This window comes from Solanum tuberosum, unplaced genomic scaffold, assembly GCF_000226075.1.
Source record: "Solanum tuberosum cultivar DM 1-3 516 R44 unplaced genomic scaffold, SolTub_3.0 scf00008, whole genome shotgun sequence".
Taxonomy (NCBI): Eukaryota; Viridiplantae; Streptophyta; class Magnoliopsida; order Solanales; family Solanaceae; genus Solanum; species Solanum tuberosum.
The window spans coordinates 3,237,756-3,260,644 of record NW_006238934.1 but is presented as its reverse complement, the minus strand read 5'-3'; the positions used below and the strand labels follow the sequence as shown (position 1 = coordinate 3,260,644).

General features: G+C 30.3%; 1 protein-coding gene and 1 long non-coding RNA gene across 4 annotated transcripts; one reads left to right on the top strand and one right to left on the bottom strand.

Annotated features, from left to right (window-relative positions):
• Positions 1-3,760: 3,760 nt before the first annotated feature.
• On the bottom strand, positions 3,761-4,723 carry LOC107061437 (uncharacterized). The gene is made up of 3 exons (XR_001473976.1): positions 4,570-4,723; positions 3,922-4,072; positions 3,761-3,809 (listed from the first exon to the last, which is right to left on the bottom strand). It is a non-coding gene; the product is annotated as an uncharacterized lncRNA (long non-coding RNA).
• Positions 4,724-6,137: 1,414 nt separating this feature from the next.
• Positions 6,138-12,662, top strand: LOC102590573 (E3 ubiquitin-protein ligase RHF2A-like). Of its 3 annotated transcripts, XM_006339120.2 has the most exons (9): positions 6,139-6,285; positions 6,783-6,933; positions 7,046-7,092; positions 9,020-9,082; positions 9,178-9,286; positions 9,400-9,788; positions 9,930-10,037; positions 10,154-10,511; positions 12,352-12,662. In XM_006339120.2, exons 2-8 carry the CDS (start codon positions 6,802-6,804, stop codon positions 10,455-10,457), a joined length of 1,152 nt encoding a protein of 383 aa, XP_006339182.1. In that variant the 5' UTR covers positions 6,139-6,285; positions 6,783-6,801; the 3' UTR covers positions 10,458-10,511; positions 12,352-12,662. The 3 variants fall into 3 exon arrangements, with proteins under 3 accessions (XP_015165510.1, XP_006339182.1, XP_015165504.1); XM_015310024.1 differs by lacking the exon at positions 12,352-12,662 and having other exon boundaries at positions 6,138-6,285; positions 10,120-10,231; XM_015310018.1 differs by lacking the exon at positions 6,139-6,285 and having other exon boundaries at positions 6,865-6,953.
• The last annotated feature ends 10,227 nt before the right edge of the window (positions 12,663-22,889 follow it).

The following is a 22,889-nucleotide window of genomic DNA, read 5'->3' as shown; positions in this document are numbered from 1 at the left end:
CTATTCTGCACAATTTTTCTTACTTATAAATGAGTTTAGGTTTTCTTGAAAAAGCTAACTAACATGATTTTTAATTCTTTGTGTTATTTTGTTTTTATTTTTTATTACTTGTGAATTCAACACATATAATTACAATGTCAATGAATGAAAAATCATCACATACCAATTAAAAGACATAATTTTTTTTATTTCATTTCAAATAATGATAAACACACAGAAATGAAAAATATTGAAATCATAGATATGATTAGCAAGACCTAGTTGGTCAAACATCGAAACTTGATGAATAATTTTACTTATCCTTTGAAGGAGTCAAATCACTTCCAAGGATTTCAGATGGAAAAACACCAAAGCTTGAACAAGTTTCTCAACTGCTGCATCCAGGAGCTCTTCGAATTGTTGAAGCTCATGAGAATTCATTTCTTCAATTGGAGTTTTTAGCAACCTTTCAATGTTGGTAGGCTCCATTTTGTTTTCCACAACTAAACTTTACTTTGAGGAAGTAAGAAAATGTGATGTAGAATATTGATATCATAGGTGTATTTATAATGTTAAAAAGCCACATTATTTGGTAAAAATGAAGTCATGTACAATAATTATGTTGCCATACGCGGTGTAGAATATCTTGGATTCCTTTTTATTTGTTTTACGTAGTGAAAAATTATGTATAGTAATTTAGTGCATTTCCACGTCTACATCCTTTGTATAAATTATTTGACCCTCAATTTTTTACCTTCATATTTTTAATTAATTGGTCAACCTTCTTCAATAAAATATATAGGAAAATAAGTATTTATAAAAGTCAAAATATTTGTAAAATCATTTTGACTTTTATTTTGTCGTTTTAAGCAAAATATTCTAATAGATATTAGATATATTTAACATATAATTAAAAGTAATAATTATGTCAATCTTACTAATTTGAAAAATCAATTTATATTCAAAAGAAATGTTTCATCTTGTCAAATTAATGTCATTCACTACTTAATTTCTGATAAGTTCATTATTGTGAATGATTAGTTACCTTGTTGAGTCAAGAAGTTTAATTTATTAATTATAAGACACAAGGACGAATTTAAATGCTAAAAATGAAACATGTGAATTCATGATGTTTACATAAAACAATTTTTTTTTATAATTAGTATATTATTATCTAATTGCATCCATACTACAAGAAAGCTAAATAATTTAATTGATTGAGTGTTTGCGATATTTATCTAAAGGACTAAGGTATCAATTCACTCTTAATACAAATTTTCCTTCTTCTTTTAGGGGTACACTTATATACTAAATTTTTTTAATCCACCTCTAAATTCAGATTGACACAAAAGAAGAAACATATTTTCCCTTCATCAAAATATTTTTCTTTTGGATGAAAAGCCCATTAGAAGGCCTAATATATGTGTGGGTAATTCAGTGTAGGACAAATTTTTTTGGGCCAACTTTTAAGCCCAGGACTTGTAGAGGTATAATTTTAAGAGAAATTTTCAGAAATAGTAAACATAATAGACTTAATAAAACTCTATAAATATTGTTTCGATAATTGTGTTTCATAGCTATAGTTCCTTTTGCTATGGAGGTTGCGGTTGTATATTTCTACCCGTTTGTATATTTCGCTTGCAAATATACAAATAGGGTAAGTATATAAAAATATTGTATTTATACATTTCAGAATTTTTTCAGAACTTTGTTTGTATATTTTATTTGTCAATATATAAACAGGGTAATTCATTATGAATTCATTAATCGTATACAAATGGATAGGGTCAGGAAATAAAAAAATCTGAATTTGTACAATCCAAAATCAAATTCTACAAATTAACGAATTTATACAAATCGGCAAATCATACTAATCAGGCGAATTATACAAGTTAGGAAAAAAACAATATATGACGAAACTATAGATGCGCATTTGAATTTCCCTAAACAATAATTATATCATTTAATATAGTTTAAACTTTAAATACTTATTATTTTGCATAATTTTTCCTACTTTTTAATGAGTTTAGGTTTTCTTGAAAAAGCTAACTAACATGATTTTTAATTCTTTGTGTTAATTTTTATCTTTTATTACTTGTCAATTCAACACATATAAATACAATGTCAATGAATGAAAAATTAACACGTACAGAATAAAAGACATAAGTTTTTTAAAATTTCATTTCATATAATGATAAACATACTGAAATGAAAATTATTGAAATCATAGATATGATTAGCAAGACCTAGTATCATAAATTGATACTATGAGAAGATAGAATGTGTATTTTTTTCATTTAAAATTTTCTTTAATTAAAACAAATATAGTAGCAGAAGAAGCCATACTGAAAACAATGAAGAAAAGAACACTATAACAAAAGTAAACAATACGATCACGGAAGTAAATGAAACAACAAATATTATTAAAATCTAAAAATTCTAAGAGAGTATTTATAGCAATACTTGTAGGGGAGTTAGACAATGTACAACTACTTACTAATATTTTACCTTAATCTCCGACCTTCATATCTTTCTATCTAGAGTTATGTCCTCGATAAGTTACAAGTATGTCATGTTTGTATAATTCACCTCCCCAAGACTTCTTCGATTTTGTCTTTACCTCTTCTAATACCCACTATAGCCAATCTCTCACACTTTATCACTGGGGTATCTGTGCATCTTCTCTTCACATATCCGAACCACCTTAGTCTCGCCTCCCTCATCTTGTCAATTATAGAGGTCACTCCCACCTTGTTTCGAACAACTTCATTTCTAACTTTTTCTCTCCTAATATGCCACACATCCATCTCAACATGCTCCTTTCCGCTATTCTCATCTTTTGGACATGCAAGTTCTTGACTACAAACACTTTCCCACCATACAACACCATAGATCATAGATCTGACTACCACTTTATAAAATTTGATGACACTTTCTTATTACACTAGACACCAAATTCGAATTTTCATTTCATTCACTCCGCTCCTATTTAAACGGCTAACTCGTATTATTTTCTTTATCTCTCCCTTGACTTCCTCCACCTACAAAAAATAAATAATAAAGAGATCGAGCATACAAAAATTTCTTTCCATATGAATATTTTATATGTAATTTGTGTCTTCCTTTTTTCTTTTTAAGTTAATCTATTGCCCTTCAAAATGATAGAGAATTTAAATTTTGTCTAAAACTTATTCTCTTTGAAAGTAGTTAAAGACTGATTATCTTAAGGGCATCTCCAACCCAATCCTCTATTTTACTCTCCAAATATAGAGTTCTCTATTTTTTCAGACAATCAACTCCAACCCAATTCTCTATTTTACTCTCTAAAAAGGAATCTTTTTCTCTCTCCTCAATATTATATTATTATTTATATTTCATTCTTATTTTCTTATTTCATAATATAAATCATTTCTTCTTTTTGCAAATAATCACTCTATAATCTTTACGTAATACAATTTTTTTTTCAAATTCTTCATTAATATAAAATTATATTTTATTCTAAATTTCTAAATAACATATATTGCAATACATATTATATATAATACATATTAACGAACAATTCAAATAAAAATGAACTCATTGATGAAATATAATTGCATCATAAATATTGTATTATCGTAAAATTTATTTTAAATTTTACATAAATACTCAACTTTTAAGACTATTAGGTTACTCTCATGAATAGGCACTAATATTTTACTTGCCTAACAAAAATCGGAATAGCAAATTGATATCCTCGAAATCAACGAAGATAGTAAAGACAGAATTTTTACAGATACATACCATTCCAGGACGCACTGGAGATGAAACTCATGCTTGCAGCTAGTTACCTACAGAAGAAAAAAACAGATATATTACACACTATCAAAGTCACTATGATAACAGAGTAACATAACATTACTAATATCAAACATTTAACTACAGGCAGTCTTTAGCATTCACCGAAGGAGGATCGCTTTCGCAGAAAGCCTCGAGACAAATGCTGCAAGCATCATCACATGCATCCTGAATTCCTCCTTCCACAAAAGCTGCAGGTGATGTCATATGACCCTCTGATTTCTTGACCTCATCCATTCCCAAAAACCTTTCAAACCTAACAAATCCCCAATAAGAAGTCCAATTTCAGATCTCACAACACAAACTAGCCTCCTCTAAAAGCTAAAAATTTGGAGAAACAAATCCCAAACTAGAAAAAAGAAAAACTATTTTCTTATTTCAACTAAAATATAATCAAAGAAATGCAAATTTCTTAGCTCTTATTCCCAACAAGATCACCCATATTGATACTTTCAACAAACATGGGCAATTTCTTAATCCAACAATATCACCATATACATATTTTAATTCTACAAATACACACACAAACAAAAAAATTGGGAATCTTTAGTTTCCCCAGACAAACATAAATCCCAATAAAAATTCAAACTTTAAACACAAACAATCTAAAATCTCGCCTATTAACATTCAGTACTACAAAAACACCCTGAAAACACCAAAATTTGCAATTCCAACAGAAAAAAAAACTCTAATTTCGAACAAAATACATAGAATTTCAAGTCGCATTTCGCATTATTAGGAATTTTTTTTTACCTGATATGGATTTAGAAAAAGGCTCCGGAAATTGGGTGAAGAAGAAAACTAATTGTTGAACCGGTAAGGTCCCTTTCAGGAACCTAGAAATTAGAGAAGACAAAGAAAGAGGGGAATATATCTATAAAATAGTGAAATGGAGGTCACGTTTAGCTTTTACTACCTTTAATTTGCTTTTCCATACCACCATTAAAAAAAAAAACTATTGTAAAAAAAAAGAAAAAAAGTATATATATATATATATATAATTTTGGTGTCCGAAATAATTTTGTGTGCGTTTTGATTATTTCTAGAGATATCAGATAATTTTATTCATTAATATAAGTATTGAACTTTCTGGCATAGATATCAGGTAACATTATTCAGACTTTGATAGATGAAAATATTATGCAAAAGGAAAACTAAGAACACAACAATATAATTTAAATAGATTTATTTTTTATAAAAATAAAAAAATTAAGATAAAATTTTAGAAAGGAAATTGTTTAGTTTTTCTTCTCACCAATTGAAACATGTATTATTAATTGATTACGTAAAATTTTAATTCTGGTATTCTTATAATAATTAGTTAGATAATAGTGTTCTTTTGGGAACGTTTGATAAAATTGAAATGATATAAAAAAGATTAATATGTTCATGGATAAGAATGACACACATAATTTTAGAGGTTATTTCATTTTTATTTATAAAAAAATAGTTAGTTAGGTGTTGAGATCGTATTAGACCATCTCCAACCCATCTCTATTTTACTCTCCATTCTCTATATTTGGAGAGTAAAATAGAGAATGGGTTCTCCAACCACTCGCTATTTCACTCTCTATTCTTCAATTATAGAGAGGTGAATAGTAGTTCTCCAAATTTGGAGAACTACTATTCACCTCTCTATAATTGAAGAATAGAGAGTGAAATAGCGAGTGGTTGGAGAACCCATTCTCTATTTTACTCTCCAAATATAGAGAATGGAGAGTAAAATAGAGATGGGTTGGAGATGGTCTAATACGATCTCAACACCTAACTAACTATTTTTTTATAAATAAAAATGAAATAACCTCTAAAATTATGTGTGTCATTCTTATCCATGAACATATTAATCTTTTTTATATCATTTCAATTTTATCAAACGTTCCCAAAAGAACACTATTATCTAACTAATTATTATAAGAATACCAGAATTAAAATTTTACGTAATCAATTAATAATACATGTTTCAATTGGTGAGAAGAAAAACTAAACAATTTCCTTTCTAAAATTTTATCTTAATTTTTTTATTTTTATAAAAAATAAATCTATTTAAATTATATTGTTGTGTTCTTAGTTTTCCTTTTGCATAATATTTTCATCTATCAAAGTCTGAATAATGTTACCTGATATCTATGCCAGAAAGTTCAATACTTATATTAATGAATAAAATTATCTGATATCTCTAGAAATAATCAAAACGCACACAAAATTATTTCGGACACCAAAATTATATATATATATATATATACTTTTTTTCTTTTTTTTTACAATAGTTTTTTTTTTTAATGGTGGTATGGAAAAGCAAATTAAAGGTAGTAAAAGCTAAACGTGACCTCCATTTCACTATTTTATAGATATATTCCCCTCTTTCTTTGTCTTCTCTAATTTCTAGGTTCCTGAAAGGGACCTTACCGGTTCAACAATTAGTTTTCTTCTTCACCCAATTTCCGGAGCCTTTTTCTAAATCCATATCAGGTAAAAAAAAATTCCTAATAATGCGAAATGCGACTTGAAATTCTATGTATTTTGTTCGAAATTAGAGTTTTTTTTTCTGTTGGAATTGCAAATTTTGGTGTTTTCAGGGTGTTTTTGTAGTACTGAATGTTAATAGGCGAGATTTTAGATTGTTTGTGTTTAAAGTTTGAATTTTTATTGGGATTTATGTTTGTCTGGGGAAACTAAAGATTCCCAATTTTTTTGTTTGTGTGTGTATTTGTAGAATTAAAATATGTATATGGTGATATTGTTGGATTAAGAAATTGCCCATGTTTGTTGAAAGTATCAATATGGGTGATCTTGTTGGGAATAAGAGCTAAGAAATTTGCATTTCTTTGATTATATTTTAGTTGAAATAAGAAAATAGTTTTTCTTTTTTCTAGTTTGGGATTTGTTTCTCCAAATTTTTAGCTTTTAGAGGAGGCTAGTTTGTGTTGTGAGATCTGAAATTGGACTTCTTATTGGGGATTTGTTAGGTTTGAAAGGTTTTTGGGAATGGATGAGGTCAAGAAATCAGAGGGTCATATGACATCACCTGCAGCTTTTGTGGAAGGAGGAATTCAGGATGCATGTGATGATGCTTGCAGCATTTGTCTCGAGGCTTTCTGCGAAAGCGATCCTCCTTCGGTGAATGCTAAAGACTGCCTGTAGTTAAATGTTTGATATTAGTAATGTTATGTTACTCTGTTATCATAGTGACTTTGATAGTGTGTAATATATCTGTTTTTTTCTTCTGTAGGTAACTAGCTGCAAGCATGAGTTTCATCTCCAGTGCGTCCTGGAATGGTATGTATCTGTAAAAATTCTGTCTTTACTATCTTCGTTGATTTCGAGGATATCAATTTGCTATTCCGATTTTTGTTAGGCAAGTAAAATATTAGTGAGGTATTTAAGATCAACTGACCCAGAGAGGGCAACAATTGAATTAGATTGCTATTGTGTATTTTGCTCTTTTTCCTTTTATGGGGGGCGGGGATGATGTTTGTAACAAAATATGAGATTGAATAGCAAATAGACAGGTGAGAAAGTTGTTCCTTTAATTAGTCGCAAGATGAGCCAGGGAAAGTAGATCGTATTTGAGCAAATTATATGTCACAACTTTGAAAATCAATGTTACCTAATGAGGGAGAAGTGTATTATGTACACACACACCTATGATCCTATTGCAAGGTACTAGAGAAGAAGAGAAATCTGATAATAGAATTGAAGTGGTGTTATGATTCTATTGCTATGGACTTGAGTCCCACATCTGTTTGATTGGGAGTTGACATGGGGCTTATATAGCCTTGGGCTCTCCCACCGCAGTAGCTGCTTTTGGGGTGTGGTTATCCTTGGGTTGTATATCAATTTAATGGGGAGCTGATGTGTGGCTTATATAGCCTTGGGTTCTCCCACCTCGATAACTAGCTTTTGGGGGGTGGTTATCCTTGGGTTGTATCAAGTTGTCTTTGAAAGATGATTGGTGGAACTTGACACCAGTGAGTCTATTGGTGGTTGTTATTATTTCTTTTTTGGGTCAAAAGGGTGGTTGTTATTGTTGTTGGCATATGGCACTGGCTCTTTTTTTTTTTTCCTTTTCCAACCATCTTTTAGTAGTAGTTACTCAATGCTGTATATTCTTTATCACATAGTTTTTGCACCAGTTTTGTTTAGGATATTGCTTGCTTTCAGAAAACAAAATAGTTGAAGTGCACGCAAGTTGGCCGTGATACTGCCATTATGAGAAAGAACATGAAAAAAACTACTACTACTATCTCTTGATCTCAAGATAGTTAGAGTCGGCTATATGTTGAATACCAAGGCTCCCACAAATTACTTCCTTCACATGTGCTGCACGCGATCCAGTTTCACCAGGTAAGGAAACTGGGATGCGTAGTTGGTGTTGCACGTGCAAAAAACATAGAGAGGATTAAATCATTTACTTCAATACTGTGAGTTTGCAGAGCTTTATGTATTCTTAGTTCCACATCGCTTGGGTTTTAACAAACACATAAGGAAATGCTAGCGACATTGAGATTGGACAGGGTAAAGAGCGATGGAAGGCATGCTGATAGCTCCTGTGGGTGTTTTTTGGATGTATTGTAGTAAGGAACAAAAGGTTTGACGGAGTGGAGAAGCAAGCATGAGGCATATAGAGTTCAGTATTATTCTGTATTAAGCGGTCCTACTTGAACAGCCATTTGGATAGACTTATTGGAAGTCAATGTTGAACTTTTGTATTACTTGTTACCATATTGGTAGGAATTAATTAATTACCTCTTCGGTTTATCAAATATAATGACAGACCTAAAAATCATTGCCAATAAATGAAATTGGTAGTTGTGTTTACAAAATGCATCGTATACCTTTCGTGAAATTATGTGTCTCAAAAGTTATTTCCCTCCCCTCCATTTTATGAACCAGTGATTTTTCTTTTAGATATCCTGTAGAGATACAGTTAAGAGGCTATTGTCTTTATTGATGCTGTAGAGATGGAATACAACCCCCCCGCGCACAGATACAGTCTGCTTTACAATTAAAGTTATAAATATTTTTTGGTATTCTAGGTTGAAGAGGTAAATAATCCTTTATTTTGGGTGGGGTTGTTTAATGGGTTTGGCTTATAGACTGGATGTTTATTCTGGAACATGAGAAGAACATGATTTAGGGACTATACTAGTCATGATGAACATTGAAGTAAACAGTCTAATTAGTTTAATTTTTTTTAAAACAGGTGTCAGAGAAGTTCTAATTGTCCTATGTGTTGGCAGTCCATAAGTCTGAAAGATCAGATGAGGTTTCTGTGGCTTCATTTATTTCAGTTCATAATTTTTATGATTATGATTCACTGGTATAGCCCTTACTTGACATTAGTTGACTTCCCTCTTTCAGTCAAGAATTGTTTGAGGCTGTGGAACAAGAAAGGAATTTTAGAGTTAATGCAGAAAGAAAAGCTACACTATTTCACTTTCCTGCGCTGGGAGATTTTGAACTACAGCATGTGTGTGGCTGCCTTAAAGGATAAGCATTTTTCTTTTTTCATCTGATTTCTGAAGTTTCACAAGCTAGCATGTTGTGTTTACCTCTATTTATTCTTCATTCATGGCGCTCCAGTTACCTGTGGATATTGATGATCCTGAACTTGAAGAGCGCATTCTTCAGCATTTGGCTGTTGCTGCTTCAATGGGAAGAGCTCACCATGCGGGTCGAAGGGAGGGCTCAAGAAATCGCTCATCCACCAATCACCGTCCACAACTTTTAGTATTTCCAACTCATCATAATTCATCTCCTACCACTTCTGTTTCACCTTATCCTACTGGATCAATTTCTGATCCTGCTGCAACCACAACAGTTGATTCCCCTCTTCCCATTAGCTCCGGTAGCAGTGATTCACCACGACAGATGCCTCACCTTTCATCAGTTCAAAGTGATCAACTTTCTGCTTTATCATCTGGTTCTGTTCTAACGCCTGCCACAACACAAGGAATATCTAGTGGTGATAGGTAGTTATGGTTTTCGACATCCTTCCAATTTTATGCACACCTGGGTTTTATCTTAAATTGGTTTATGATGGGTTGGATTGGTAACTCATGCAGATTTCTTAAATTAGCTCTCATTTGATTTTGGGTTTTCTGTCTTTATAGAAGCTCTTCTAGTTCATCCTTTACACCAATCCATAGGAGAGCTGGAACATCAGAGCTGCAGTCATTTTCAGAGTCCTGGAGATCTCGATTTAGTTCTATGTCTATGAAGTATGAATGACTTCACTCAATTACTTTTATTCTTAATATTAGCAGTTGTACTTATTTTATGTCTTTTTGGGGTCATCTTAAGCCTGGTGCGTGCTATATATGGTCTTGTGCTCCAGATATAAAGAATCAATCTCAAAGAATACACGAGGGTGGAAGGAGAGATTGTTTTCTCGAAGTTCTTCAATGCCGGATGCTGGTCCTGTTAGGAGAGAGTCAAATGCTGGAATTGCTAGTCTATCTCACCTGATGGAACGTCTGGAAACTCGAGAAAATAGTAGAGCTGGCTCTGTTTCAGCAGTTACTAATATAGTGGATTCTTCACGCACACTCCAAAGAGACCATGGTAATATGGGTACTCATATTGGAAATGGATTGAACAGAAACTCAACAGCTTCTGCTGCAAGTTCAGCTCAGAATTAAGTCTTCTATTTAAGCATTTACCTGGCATCTGTCCTCAGCATTTCATCTTTGAATGTAAGTCATGCCGCCTGTAAAGGGAAGTTTTCTTTTTTTTCTTCAGTGAATTTTTTTTTGCGGTTCTCCTTGTTTATTGCCTTTAAGGATTGCTGTTTCGTTATTAAATTTGGGGATGTTACAATGAGGTTATCATCATTGTCTATTGTTGGTCTCGCTGAATAAAAGGTCAAGAAATATAATCATACACTTCCCTTGTTTGAATGAAAAAACCCTGTTGATACTTTCAAATAGAGACCAATTAACTGAACCAATCCCATTTGATTTTAGAAGTTATGTAATATTTATTTTTTCAAAGTAGATCATAATTTCTTCCTCAGAATGTATGATGAATGGAAGCAAGATTGGATTGACGTACAAAAACTTTGTTTTGTTTGAACATTCATCTTGTTTTAAAAAGACGACCCAAATAGTTTTCTGGAAACCAATGACAGATGTTTTTGTTATTAATAACTACTTAGTGGTTGCATAATTAATTAATTACTGCCTGATTATTAGTTTGGCAGCTATAACTCTACATAAAATGTAGTAGAAATTCAAATCTGAAAAATATGTCAGGTCTATTGCCTCTATCTTGCCAAAAGGGACTTGACGATACAACAAATTAGGGGGTCACAACTTCTGCGATTGGGAGGTGTCTGAGTTTTAAAGATTGTTGGCCCTACTCTCTAAGCAAGTTATAGCGGGTTGATAAACCCGATGCTTTGTGGTGGTGGGATTTGGGGTGAATGGTATGTTCTCAATTAAGTCTTTTCATGAGAAACATTTGGGTAGGGAAGAGGAAGCTTTCCCTTGTAACGCAATATGAATACTTAAGGTGTCGGCAAAGGTGTGTTTTTTCACTTGGCTAGCTACTAGAGGGGTGATCTGATGGCGGAAACGAATTTAGAAAGCGGAAGGTTGTCTGTGTCAGCTGGTGTTATATGTGTATGGAGGCGGGAGAGACAGGGATCATCTTCTTCTACAGTGTGGTCTTTCCATGAGGTTATGGTGGATAGGTGGTTTGGTACTTCTTGGGCTACGCCAAGAACTGTGAAACTGAAAGAATCGTTGTTCAGTTGGAAGGACAGGAAAAAAAGGAGAAGACATAGAGCATGGAACGTAGTTCCTCTAGAATTAATATGGGTGGTCTGGAGGGAGAGAAATATGAGTGCTTTTGAGGGGGTAAAGTCCAGTTTTTCTCAGTAGTGACTACAATAGTCTCTGATCCCTTATTTTCTCTTGGTGCACCCATAGAGTTCTCAATTGTAGTGAAGATTGGATGGAGTTCGTAGAGAATCATTACATTTTGTAGTTTCTTTCCTTTTGGTATGCCCTTACATACTGCCAAGTCTTTGACCTTGTTTATGAATGAATATACGTTTACTTGACCTTAGCCTATAAAAGAAAAAAACGCAGCTCTGCTACATTTCTGGCTTTCTTTTTCGATATTTGTCTAGATTTTATCTCATGTCTGGGAATTTAAGTTGGAATGGTGTCTTGAAATCTAGATAGTCTTAAGTAGGATGAAGTCCTAAGTCATAAAGTTGTAGAAAACCATATTGTTTTTATAAGGTACCTACTTTTTTGTGAACCACTTATATACTGAGATTCTCTCTCACCTCATTAATACATTTATCTTACAAAAGTATCCAAATAGCCTCCCCTCCCTACACCCTATGTTGCTCGCTCTCCAAAAATGCTGTCACACCCATCTCGAATCCTCGAAAAATGCACAAGCTTTGGAGTATCCGGTGGTATTTTTGAAGAGTCCGAGCAACATAGTCTGGACCTGATGAATTCTTCTTTGGGAAACTAGGGATTGCTAACTTGCCTACACTTTTCTTTTCTCATTTTTCAGGTTAAACTTTGCTGGGGGTTCAAATATGACATGCTGAGGACGAGATATTTTCGTTCAGTCTATGGAGAGGAGAAGTAACAGCAGTTGCAACATGAATGTGATTTGCCTGTAAATTTGTTTATATACGTTTTAACGCGAATCAAATGTTGAAAACGTATCACTAGAATCTGGTAGAGATCATTGTGTTGGATATTTACAAGTTACAACTTGATAAAATTAACAGAATTATGTTTTTTGGTTATTACATAAACCTTACATAGACTCTGTTTAGGTTTGTTTGGGTTGAATGTTGGACACAAAAATTAGCTGCATTTTATGTTCACTGCCTTTATTTCACATTTGGTTAGCCTTTTCCCCTTGCAAACTTTATATCTATACACTGAATGATCGAATTTACATTTTTTTATATATATAGATATGGGCAACCTTAGTCTATATATGTTGCTAGTGAGCCGTCAAGTACTAGTCTCGCAATTGTACTTTATTTTGAATGGAAAATATAAGTAAGAAACACACTTTTTTTTTTTTTGGTTTCCCACCCAGTGTCCAGAGCTGCAACTAAAGTCAGATCGCGCTCTGCAGGGCCCATTTGGAGGTGGTGCTCCCAACATGATTTTCTTCATACCCAGGGCTCGAATCCGAGACCTGTGGTTAAGGGTGAAACACTCCCACCAATGCACCACAATCCATGCTGGTAAGGAACGCACTTAATACTTCTAGCCTCCAAACTCAAAAAGGATTAAAAAAAAAATTAAAGTAGGCTCCATGAAATTTATTAATATATGAATAATATACCAATAAGTAAATACTAATTCTATACACAAATAATCATTACCTAATTCTTTTCATCATACGTGGCTTTGAATTTTTAAGCAAAAATGATATTTTTTCACAGAAAACAAAAGAGAAGAAAGAGAGAATCTAACTATAGAGAAAACGACATATTCCTACTAAAGTTTATAAAATCATGAATAGACAGTGAACTTCCAACTGTAAAACAGTGATTTTTAAGTTCTCTGTGTAAATAGTATACAAATTATATTATTTATAAAATTAAGTTATAACTTATAATAATAATAATTATAAGTAACTTTTTTCGATAAATATTACTAATTGATAGATAAAAAACAATAAGTATAAGTTCAATCACACATATAATATTAAAAGAGTTACACTATCAGTATATATAGGTTAAATTTCAGAAGAAGAAAAAAACTCATATTTTTGCGGGTGCGGGTGGGGTTAGGGGGAGGTAGTTGATATTTCACTATTTTGTTGAATTCATAACATCAAGTTTAAAGAAAATAATCAAAAGAAATTAGTTAATGGGATTTATTAACAACCATGAATTATTTTGGAATAAAAACAAAAAGAGAAGTCTTAATTTTTCTTCTCTTATGACATATTCAATTGCCACTAAATAGATATATTAATTGCATGCATAATTATAAAATATACATCTTAACCTCTACGATATGACATTGATAGAAAACAAATCATTTATTTATTTTTATTATAAAAAAAAGAGAGTAAAAGTTGAAGAATCTTAAAGTCACATCTCAAATTTTAATTTCACTATTTTCATGATGAATTTCACTTGTCAAATGTCAAGTCAATAAAAAATACTAGTAAATAATTAACGTGTGGGTTAGAAGGCTAATATCAACTCATCTTTTTAATTACATTTTCCCTTACTAATTACTAAAGCAATTTCTTTTATGTTATGATGTCCACCTCAAGTAATAAGTAAGATGTCATTTGCATTGAATTTTTTATTTTCAATTTTTGGTTCCCAAAATTATAATATTATAGTAGAGCAGTATTTTTCTTTTATGGTAAGTTTGCCCTCTTCTTCGTGTATTTTGGGTCTATAATTCAATGAAATGAGGAGATTGATGAGGATGTCACACATTGTATTGAAGTCGGATGGATGAAATGAAGGTTCATATCTAGTCACTACAAATAAAATTGGAATTAGCTACGAACTTCATCACTAATCTATTGTTAATCTACACGTAGCTAACAAAAATCTGTCTCTATACAGAATCAACGATGAATTTTACTAATTAGCTATAAAATTTGTCAGTCGCTAGCTAAATCCTATTTTTTAATAGTAGTGTCCTAACTAATAAGAACGTGTCAACGAGACATGTAAGTGAGTTCTATAAAATGGTTATTACGCTGACTATGTTGTACAAGGGAGAGTTAGTCAAGAATTCGCGTGTTCAGAAGATGAAACGTACGTAACAGAAATGAGGATGCTTAGATGGAAGTGTGACAAATTATAAGAGACAAGATTAGGAACAAAAATATATAGAGCAAGGTGGGGAATAGCCTCCATGGTGGCGAGATGTGGGAAACGTGGATGATATGGTTCGAACATGTCAAGAACAGGAAAAACAAATGACCTAGTAATGAGAAGGCGCGAGAGATTGACGATGATAGGCTTAAGGGATAGGTCTAGGTAGACCGAGAAAGAATTGAAGATGTGATTAATTAAACATGATATGACACATCTTCAACTCACTGGAGACATGAGTAACCCTAGATAAAGTGTTTTCTCTTTTTCATAGGGATAGAGTAGAGCATTGTCTCTTTAATTCCTTACTAGCTAGTATTACTATTAATATGCTAGCATTATCTTATGTTTCAATTTTATTGTTAATGTTTCTTTATACTTTGTTTTTTTTATATATATTTGTACTATTCGTATTCTTTTTTCCTTCAATATTTTCATCATAGTATTTTACTCTTATATTTCTTTTAAATTGTATTTTAATAAAAATAATTTTTTTGAGCCGATAATCTATCGAAAATCACTTTTTACCTCATAAAATACGATCTATGTACGATTTTTTTTTTCCAGACACTAATTATGAGACTATACTAAATATATTATGTTGGTAAGTTTGGCACTTGGCAAAGATTAATGACTTGCATTGACAAGCTAGCAAGTGCAATAGTGATGTAGTACTTTTTAAAAAATTATTTTTATAATGTCAAATTATAAACAATTTTTAAATTTCCAAATAATAAAAGAATACAACCTACTAAGAGTACAATTATAAACAGATATTTGTTACACAGAAATAAAGTCGAACCCATGATTTCAAGATCATGAGATCTCTGCATTTATTATGGGCCAGAGTTACAACAATTATTTGTATTATTACACTATTTTAAAGTTTAAAAGATGTTTAATTATCTAGTTAAGAGGAATATACACATACCTACCAATAAGAATGACATTCGACTGGTAAGTATTCTTTCGTCCTGAACTTCAGGTTCAGATTCAAACACTAAATATGAAATCATCTTGTTAGAAACGCTTTACTCTAATATGAAAATATCTAATATCTAATGCATATTTAAATTTAATTAAGTCTCACTATGAATACTGAATCAAAACACACATATCTTTTACGAGAAACAACAAAACTCATGTGTTTTATAATCTATTTTACTTTGGATTAAACATTTAAGATGGACCCATAAACATGTAGTGACATGAAAAGTAATTAATTTAATATCAAATTAAAGCATAATAATTCTCTCTTTGCCGTCCAAAATACCATTCATAAAAAGAAGATATAAAAAAGACAAAAGTTCTCCCAATCCACAACTTGGGATAATATTTTCTTATTCATTAAATTAAAAATAAATATACTTAAAGGTTTCCAATAGAGATTAAAAAGTCAGCTTAAAATTCTTATGTAGGTCTAGTGCATTGTCCAAAAGATCTAATATTCAACAACTAAATAATCAAGAAATCACGTTTGAAATGACAAATATTATAACATCTCGAAACTTGTGAATTTTGATTGCTAGTGACAGACTTAGAATTTTTACGAAATGAATTACGCTTTAAAATAATGAGTCCTAAAACATATTTTAAGTTTTATTTTTATTTACTTTAGCACATGAATGTAAGGTTGAACTTCGAATTTTCAGTATCTGAAAACTTATGAGTTGTGAGTATGATTGCCAATGACCTGTTTATAATTTTGATGATAAAAATTACGATTTAAAAGAGTAAATCCTAAAATGTATATTTAATTTTGTCTTTGCTTTCGTTAGCAAACGAATGTAAGATTGAACCTCGAAATATTGATTCTCTCGAACTCGCTAAGCCACTAATCAATTCGCGAATTCATAATTGAATTTACCAACTGATATGAAATAAGACCACAAATATCTACATATACGAAACAATTCATAAGAGATCACATTTGAAATGACAAATATCACAAATCTCAAAACTCGTGACATTCTAACCGCTAGTTAGGCAGATTCAGAATTAAAACGTCATAATTCACATAATAAAATAACAAATTTATAATATATTTAATTCAATCTTAAATTTTCTTTAACACGTGTATATTAAGTTGAAAACTTCGAAATATTGATTCTCTCGAACCCGCTAGGCCACTAATCCACAAACCCATTATTGAATTTGAGTATTTGACACTTAAAATGTAAAGAAAAAGACCGCAAATATTACAAATCTTTCAAACCACACAAAAAAAGATCTAATTTTTTTTTAGTGGGCCTTAAAACTAAATCCTAAATTTCAAAGAAAATATAAATAAAAAGGAATTAAATACAATGGGCCATAATTTAAAAACCCCAAAAAGGACATGAACACCGACAATATCTAAGGGCAAAATAGTCAATACACAACCATGAGGTTTTAGAACAAGACAGACAATCTTCCATTTGGAGAGCTGTCTTTGTTTTTCCTTAAATTCTTGTGAACTAAGCTTAAAGTCACGTATTTTGGTACAGTGGTGGAACTGCTTTATCTTTTAATTAGAGGTCTCGGGTTTGACTTCTGAATATGTAGAAAATTATGTTGGGAGCATCACTCTCGTATGGATCCTATAGTGCGCGATTTAGATTTAGTCGAAGCTCCAATACGGACTACGAACACTGAATGGAAAACGAAAAGGAAAAGTTTAAAGTCACGCGTTTCACGCGCGAAGAAAGGGACGTGGGGCTTACGTAGCGTAGAAAACAGCGGGAAAGTTATGGCTTTTTTCTCATAGACAGGAAAATGACAGCTCGCTTACCGGCTTTGTTAAGACATAAGCAAATTTGGAAACTAGATTTTTTATGACTTTTTCCTTAATGACGATGAACCGCAATCGCTATTCTTTGGATTATACGGGAAAAGTAAATTGCATTACGAAAGTTTCGTACGATGAGTTCGGTGGAGAAAATGTGGAGGAGAGTTTGAATTTAAAATTTATTTGGGAGATCTTCTGCTCAACTAACTATGTCGATCTTGTGAGTGAGATTTTATAAGTTTGTGTCTGAGATTGTTTCGAACTTGGACTCATTAATTGGGAGATCTCCTGCTAAATTAACTCGGTCATTCTTATTGGTTAAATTTTATGAGTTTATGCATGAGATTTTATATAAATTTAATTAATATATTCGATTTGAAATTTGTTAATGGTATTGTTTATTAAAAATAGGACAACAACAACTTGACTTTCAGCTAAGTTGAGGCTCAAGTTAATTCAGAATTTAAATTTTATGAATTAATACGAAAGAGTTGTTCGAAGAGAAATAAATCCTCACTCTAATTGAAATTGGTGACATACTTTGAGTTTATATTTTAATTACAATTTAGTGTATTTGACTCAATTTAAAATTTATTTTTGTCTTTTAAATGTGCTTTAAATACATATACGAGATTTTGGTTGAACTTATTCGATTAAAATGATTCAGAGTTTAAATTTATGAATTGAAATTCGAGTGCTTTCATAAATTATTTGATCTACTCCATTTGAAACCACTATTTACATTCATTAGTAAGAATAGTAACACATATATATTCTTTGCGTCAAAGTTATTAAGTTCGAATGAATATATAATATCGACTCTATGTTAATGAGCGGCTCATTTTTTATCTTGATATATGGCTTGAGCCAAGCCGTTTAAGATGAAATTAATTAAAGTAGGTGGCTCTATGAATTATGATTACTCAACTTTATTACTACTTAATTAAGGGATTTATCTCTTTACCAAACCTTTTAATTTGCACGTACTCGTCAAATCGTACTTGTCCTTTGTGTTTATGGTTGGATCAACATTTAAAGCAATGACAACTCAAACTTTTGGTTTTATATTAATTAATCTTTTTGCAAATGCATAGTTATAAGTTAGTAGAGCTTGCTATAAATGACAATCATAATGAGTATATATGTATTATGATTTAATTACAATATTTTAATAAGAGGTAATGCATGAATCATGCTTCAAACTCATTCAAGGGATTGTGTAATTTCTAAACACTTCAATGACATATAGACGAATTCGAGATTTGAAGTTTATAATTTCTATATAATAATAATTGAATTTACAAATAGATGTTATAGATTGTTGATACAAATAGAAGATTTGTGTTAAAACTATCATATTCGTGTGAATCAATAACTTCAAAGTTAAATCCACGTCTGTAAAGCCTCTTGAAGCTAACGTTTTTATAAAAGAATCTTAACATTTTCAGCGAGTCGGCAAGAAAAATTTACCCCCTAACGCCCTAACCATAATAATTTATAATTGATGATGTATATAACAAGTGTATAACACTAAAAATATATACTAACTTAAATTTATAAAAGAAAATATTTTTTTATATTGAATTTTATTTAGTTTCATGCCTACTTGGCTAAACCGACACTCCGTGAACTACCAAAATGGACTATTCTTTCTTACGCTTTAGTGATGTTTTTTTTTTTGCTCTACTAACTTTTTTGTTGTTTGATTGTGATCTATGTTTGGTATCATGATTGAAATTTGATTAAATTTAATATCGTGTATTATAGAATTCATTTCTAAAATAACATTTTCATTCGAATTTTTTTCATTATTACAAGCTAAAATCTAAAATTTCTAATTAAAAATTAAGAAATTTCGAATCATCTCATCACAATCTACGTTGATGTTCCACTAACTAATATTTTGAATCTGTATCACTCGTGAACTTTCCACTTCTTCAACACCTCTCAAAGAATATGCTTAAATAAATTTAAAACAATTATTGTTTAGTAACTAATTGGGATATATTATACAGTATAGTCTGACAAGGTTGTTTGTTAGTCCACAAAAATCAATTGTACATTTTAGACATTAAAAAATAACAGGTCATCATCTATAGTACAAAAGATAGCATATTTTTTTAAAAAGAAATTATAATATCAAGAACTTATATGTAATTCTTTTTTGAGTTAAAATTGGGAGCAAGGATTTACGTTTGAAAAATAATAATTAAAGATCTCAACTCGAACTCATTGAAAGTAAATACAATAACAAACTTTTTAATTTGCGTTTAGGATTTTTTTTACATGTCTGATATAATACTTAAACTATTATAGGTTCTGATTACTTTCATGAACTTGACGATTTGATAGTCTTAATTAATTCTTGATGTTGATGTAACAAAGAGCATTAATCTTTAGATGTGTACCGAATAAAACCAGTAATTGATACAATAGTTAAAGCACATGGTACAACACTTAACAAGCAAATTAATTAACCTTGCTCTAATGACACAATAATTGCTCAAACAAATCACTTGCCGACAATAATTAGAATGTGTAACAGTGTAAATATTATTATTATTTTATATTATAATATGTGTGGACTTTAAAAAAAAAAAAAGACTTGCTATTTTAGAGATCCATCACACTACAACTTGCAAAAATAAAACCAAAATAATTAGCCAACTAAAAGATGGGAAAATGTTGAATTTAAATTTGTTTACAACATGTGGTCAACATGGGCAGCTGCAATTCATTAATCAGAAAAAATTGATTATTTTTTTAAAATTTTTTTGGAGATTCTAATTAAAAGCTGTCTGATTTGATAAATCTTAAAAATGACGTGCATGATTTGCAACTTTTTGATATGATTAATTATGTTGTCTAATATGGCCTAATAATGTTCTAATATTTTATTGATCTTTTGGTCAACATATATTTTACTAGTAGTTACTGAACTAGAGATATATAGTATATTAGGTCTTAATAAAAAAATAAACTTCTTAAAAATGAGCACATTAAGTCCTTCAACTTTTCAAAAATGTACATTGCTTCCCTTAAAATACCATTATACTTCCTATGTCTAAAAAATACTTGTCGTCCTTATTATAAAAATATCTCAAATACTAATCATTTTAGAAGTTCAAGATAAAATTAATTGTATTTTCCCATTTTATTCGTTGATAGTAATTATTTTTTAAAACTATATACACATCGATTATGACAAATAAATAAAGTATATATTTTTATCTTACGACAAAAATAATAATAACATGCTTCTTCTGTTTCATATTACTTGTTTTCTATATACTTAAAATAGATAGTATTTCATTTTACCTGATCAATTTAGAAAATCAAGAGAAGTTTATCTCCGATTTGAATCTTAATTATGATAATTTCTAATTTATGCAAGAATTATTTTCCTAATAGTAATATTTATTTTTAATAATTTGAGACATACAAAAATTATAGACTTAGGACTGTCGTAAAGGCTATAGAGATGTGTGCAAGAATAAGAATATCCTATAGAGAGAACACCGACCAACAAACTCCAAAACCCAACAAAAAATAGGGGAAAAAAAAGGGAAAAGAAAAAAAAGAGAGAAAGGATTAGGTGAATTATTTAGATATTTTATTTAAGATATTGTTTATAATATATATTATTTTTAGGTCAAATTGTTGATCTTATATAGTTGGTGTATAAACTAAGTTATAATCTCAATTTTAATTTGAGAATTATAATCTTGAGACATTTTGATTTGAACCAAATGACCTCTAAAGATTACGGTAGAGTAGTAAATATTTTTTTATTTTTAATTAGGAGATTTTGGGACGAATATACCAGTAGAATCTAAATTTTATGGAGTTTATAATTTAAAACACCACTTAAACTTGTAATTGAATTGTAACTTACTTTTAAAAAAAATATAAATATAGAGTTAAGATAAGAATTACTGATTCAACATAACCTATATGTTATATACTATCTCAATGTATGTTTCACATTCAAATCTTAGGTATATATTTTCCTCTATTAAGAAACGATTTATCTCAATGTGATTTTTTTTAGATGAATTCCTATCTAGTTGAATAATCAGGGTCGGATTTAGCTCGTAAATGTTCATATAATTTAGTATTTTCTGCACAAAAATATAAATTTTATGTATAAAAAATTATCAAAATTACTTTTTCACCATATAAAATAGGAATAAAATCTGGATACATCTTATCTTTTTCAATCCTTTATTTACAAGATATACATTGAATACATTATATTAAGATATATAACTTTAAAATTACAATGAATTTAACATTATTAACCTTAGAGATTAACTATATAAAATTTTAAATTCACTTCTGTAAGCTTTAAAATATATATACCGAACATCGAGCGAGTGACTTAAACTCAAAAAAAATAAATTAGAAGGCAGCTAAGCGTAAGCTTAATGCAATGAATATTGACTATCGCCCACCCGTCGCGTGGCCCACATTTTACAGGCTGCCCAAAATAAAACCTAAAAACAACAAATGAAACCTCTTACCTTCTTCCTCTTCTTATGGAGCCAACCAACTACTTTAACTTAAATTTCGTCCGATATCTGATATTTATATTAATGTTTTTGATTAAATTTGAATTTACGTTGAGAAGGGAGGATAACATGCTTTCTAATAAAGACGATTTTGTATTCAGAACTCAAATTCAAGATTTCTGATTAAAAATGAAGAAATACTTATTGCTTCGTCACAGTTGGATAGAATAACTCACATTTTTCATTTGCTCCATTTTATTTCTTTTCTCCACATGTCGTCATGTCCACCCCTTTTTTAAACTTTAAAGCAAGACCTCCCCACTTCCTTCTAGTAGTTTCATATATTAATCTCTAACATTTAATTGATTATAATGGAATCACACCTCTCATTTTTTTGTTGAGCCATAATTGCATTAACAATATACCTAATGTAATCTGTTTCATAAAGTTTAAAAGAGTATATTCTATGCGAATTTTATTCTTACCTCAAGAAGATAAAGAGACGATTTACAATATTTATAAATATAGATAAGAATAAGATATGCGTATAGTATATTTTGTCTTCATTCATTCTAATGATAATCTAACATTATAAGTTCTAATTTTTTTTACTAACATTACTAACAACATTAAGAGATACCTAGGTATTGGACTAGATATAGGTTAGGTAATTAGTGAACGTAATATTTTACAATTTGAATGTAAAAAAAAATCATACTACAAAGATTTTTATGTTATTTTCGTATTTCATATATATAAAAAATAAAAATATTTTATCAAGAAAATATAAATTTATAAAGAACTACAAAATCAATAGACAAATATAAGCTCACCAACATTACTATTACAATGCTTACTCTAAATTAAGGAATTATATCAAGTAAAATTATTACAAGAATTAGTATATTACACGTATCATAAAGTATTCAGACCTGAAATTAGGTATTAGTAGTAATATATA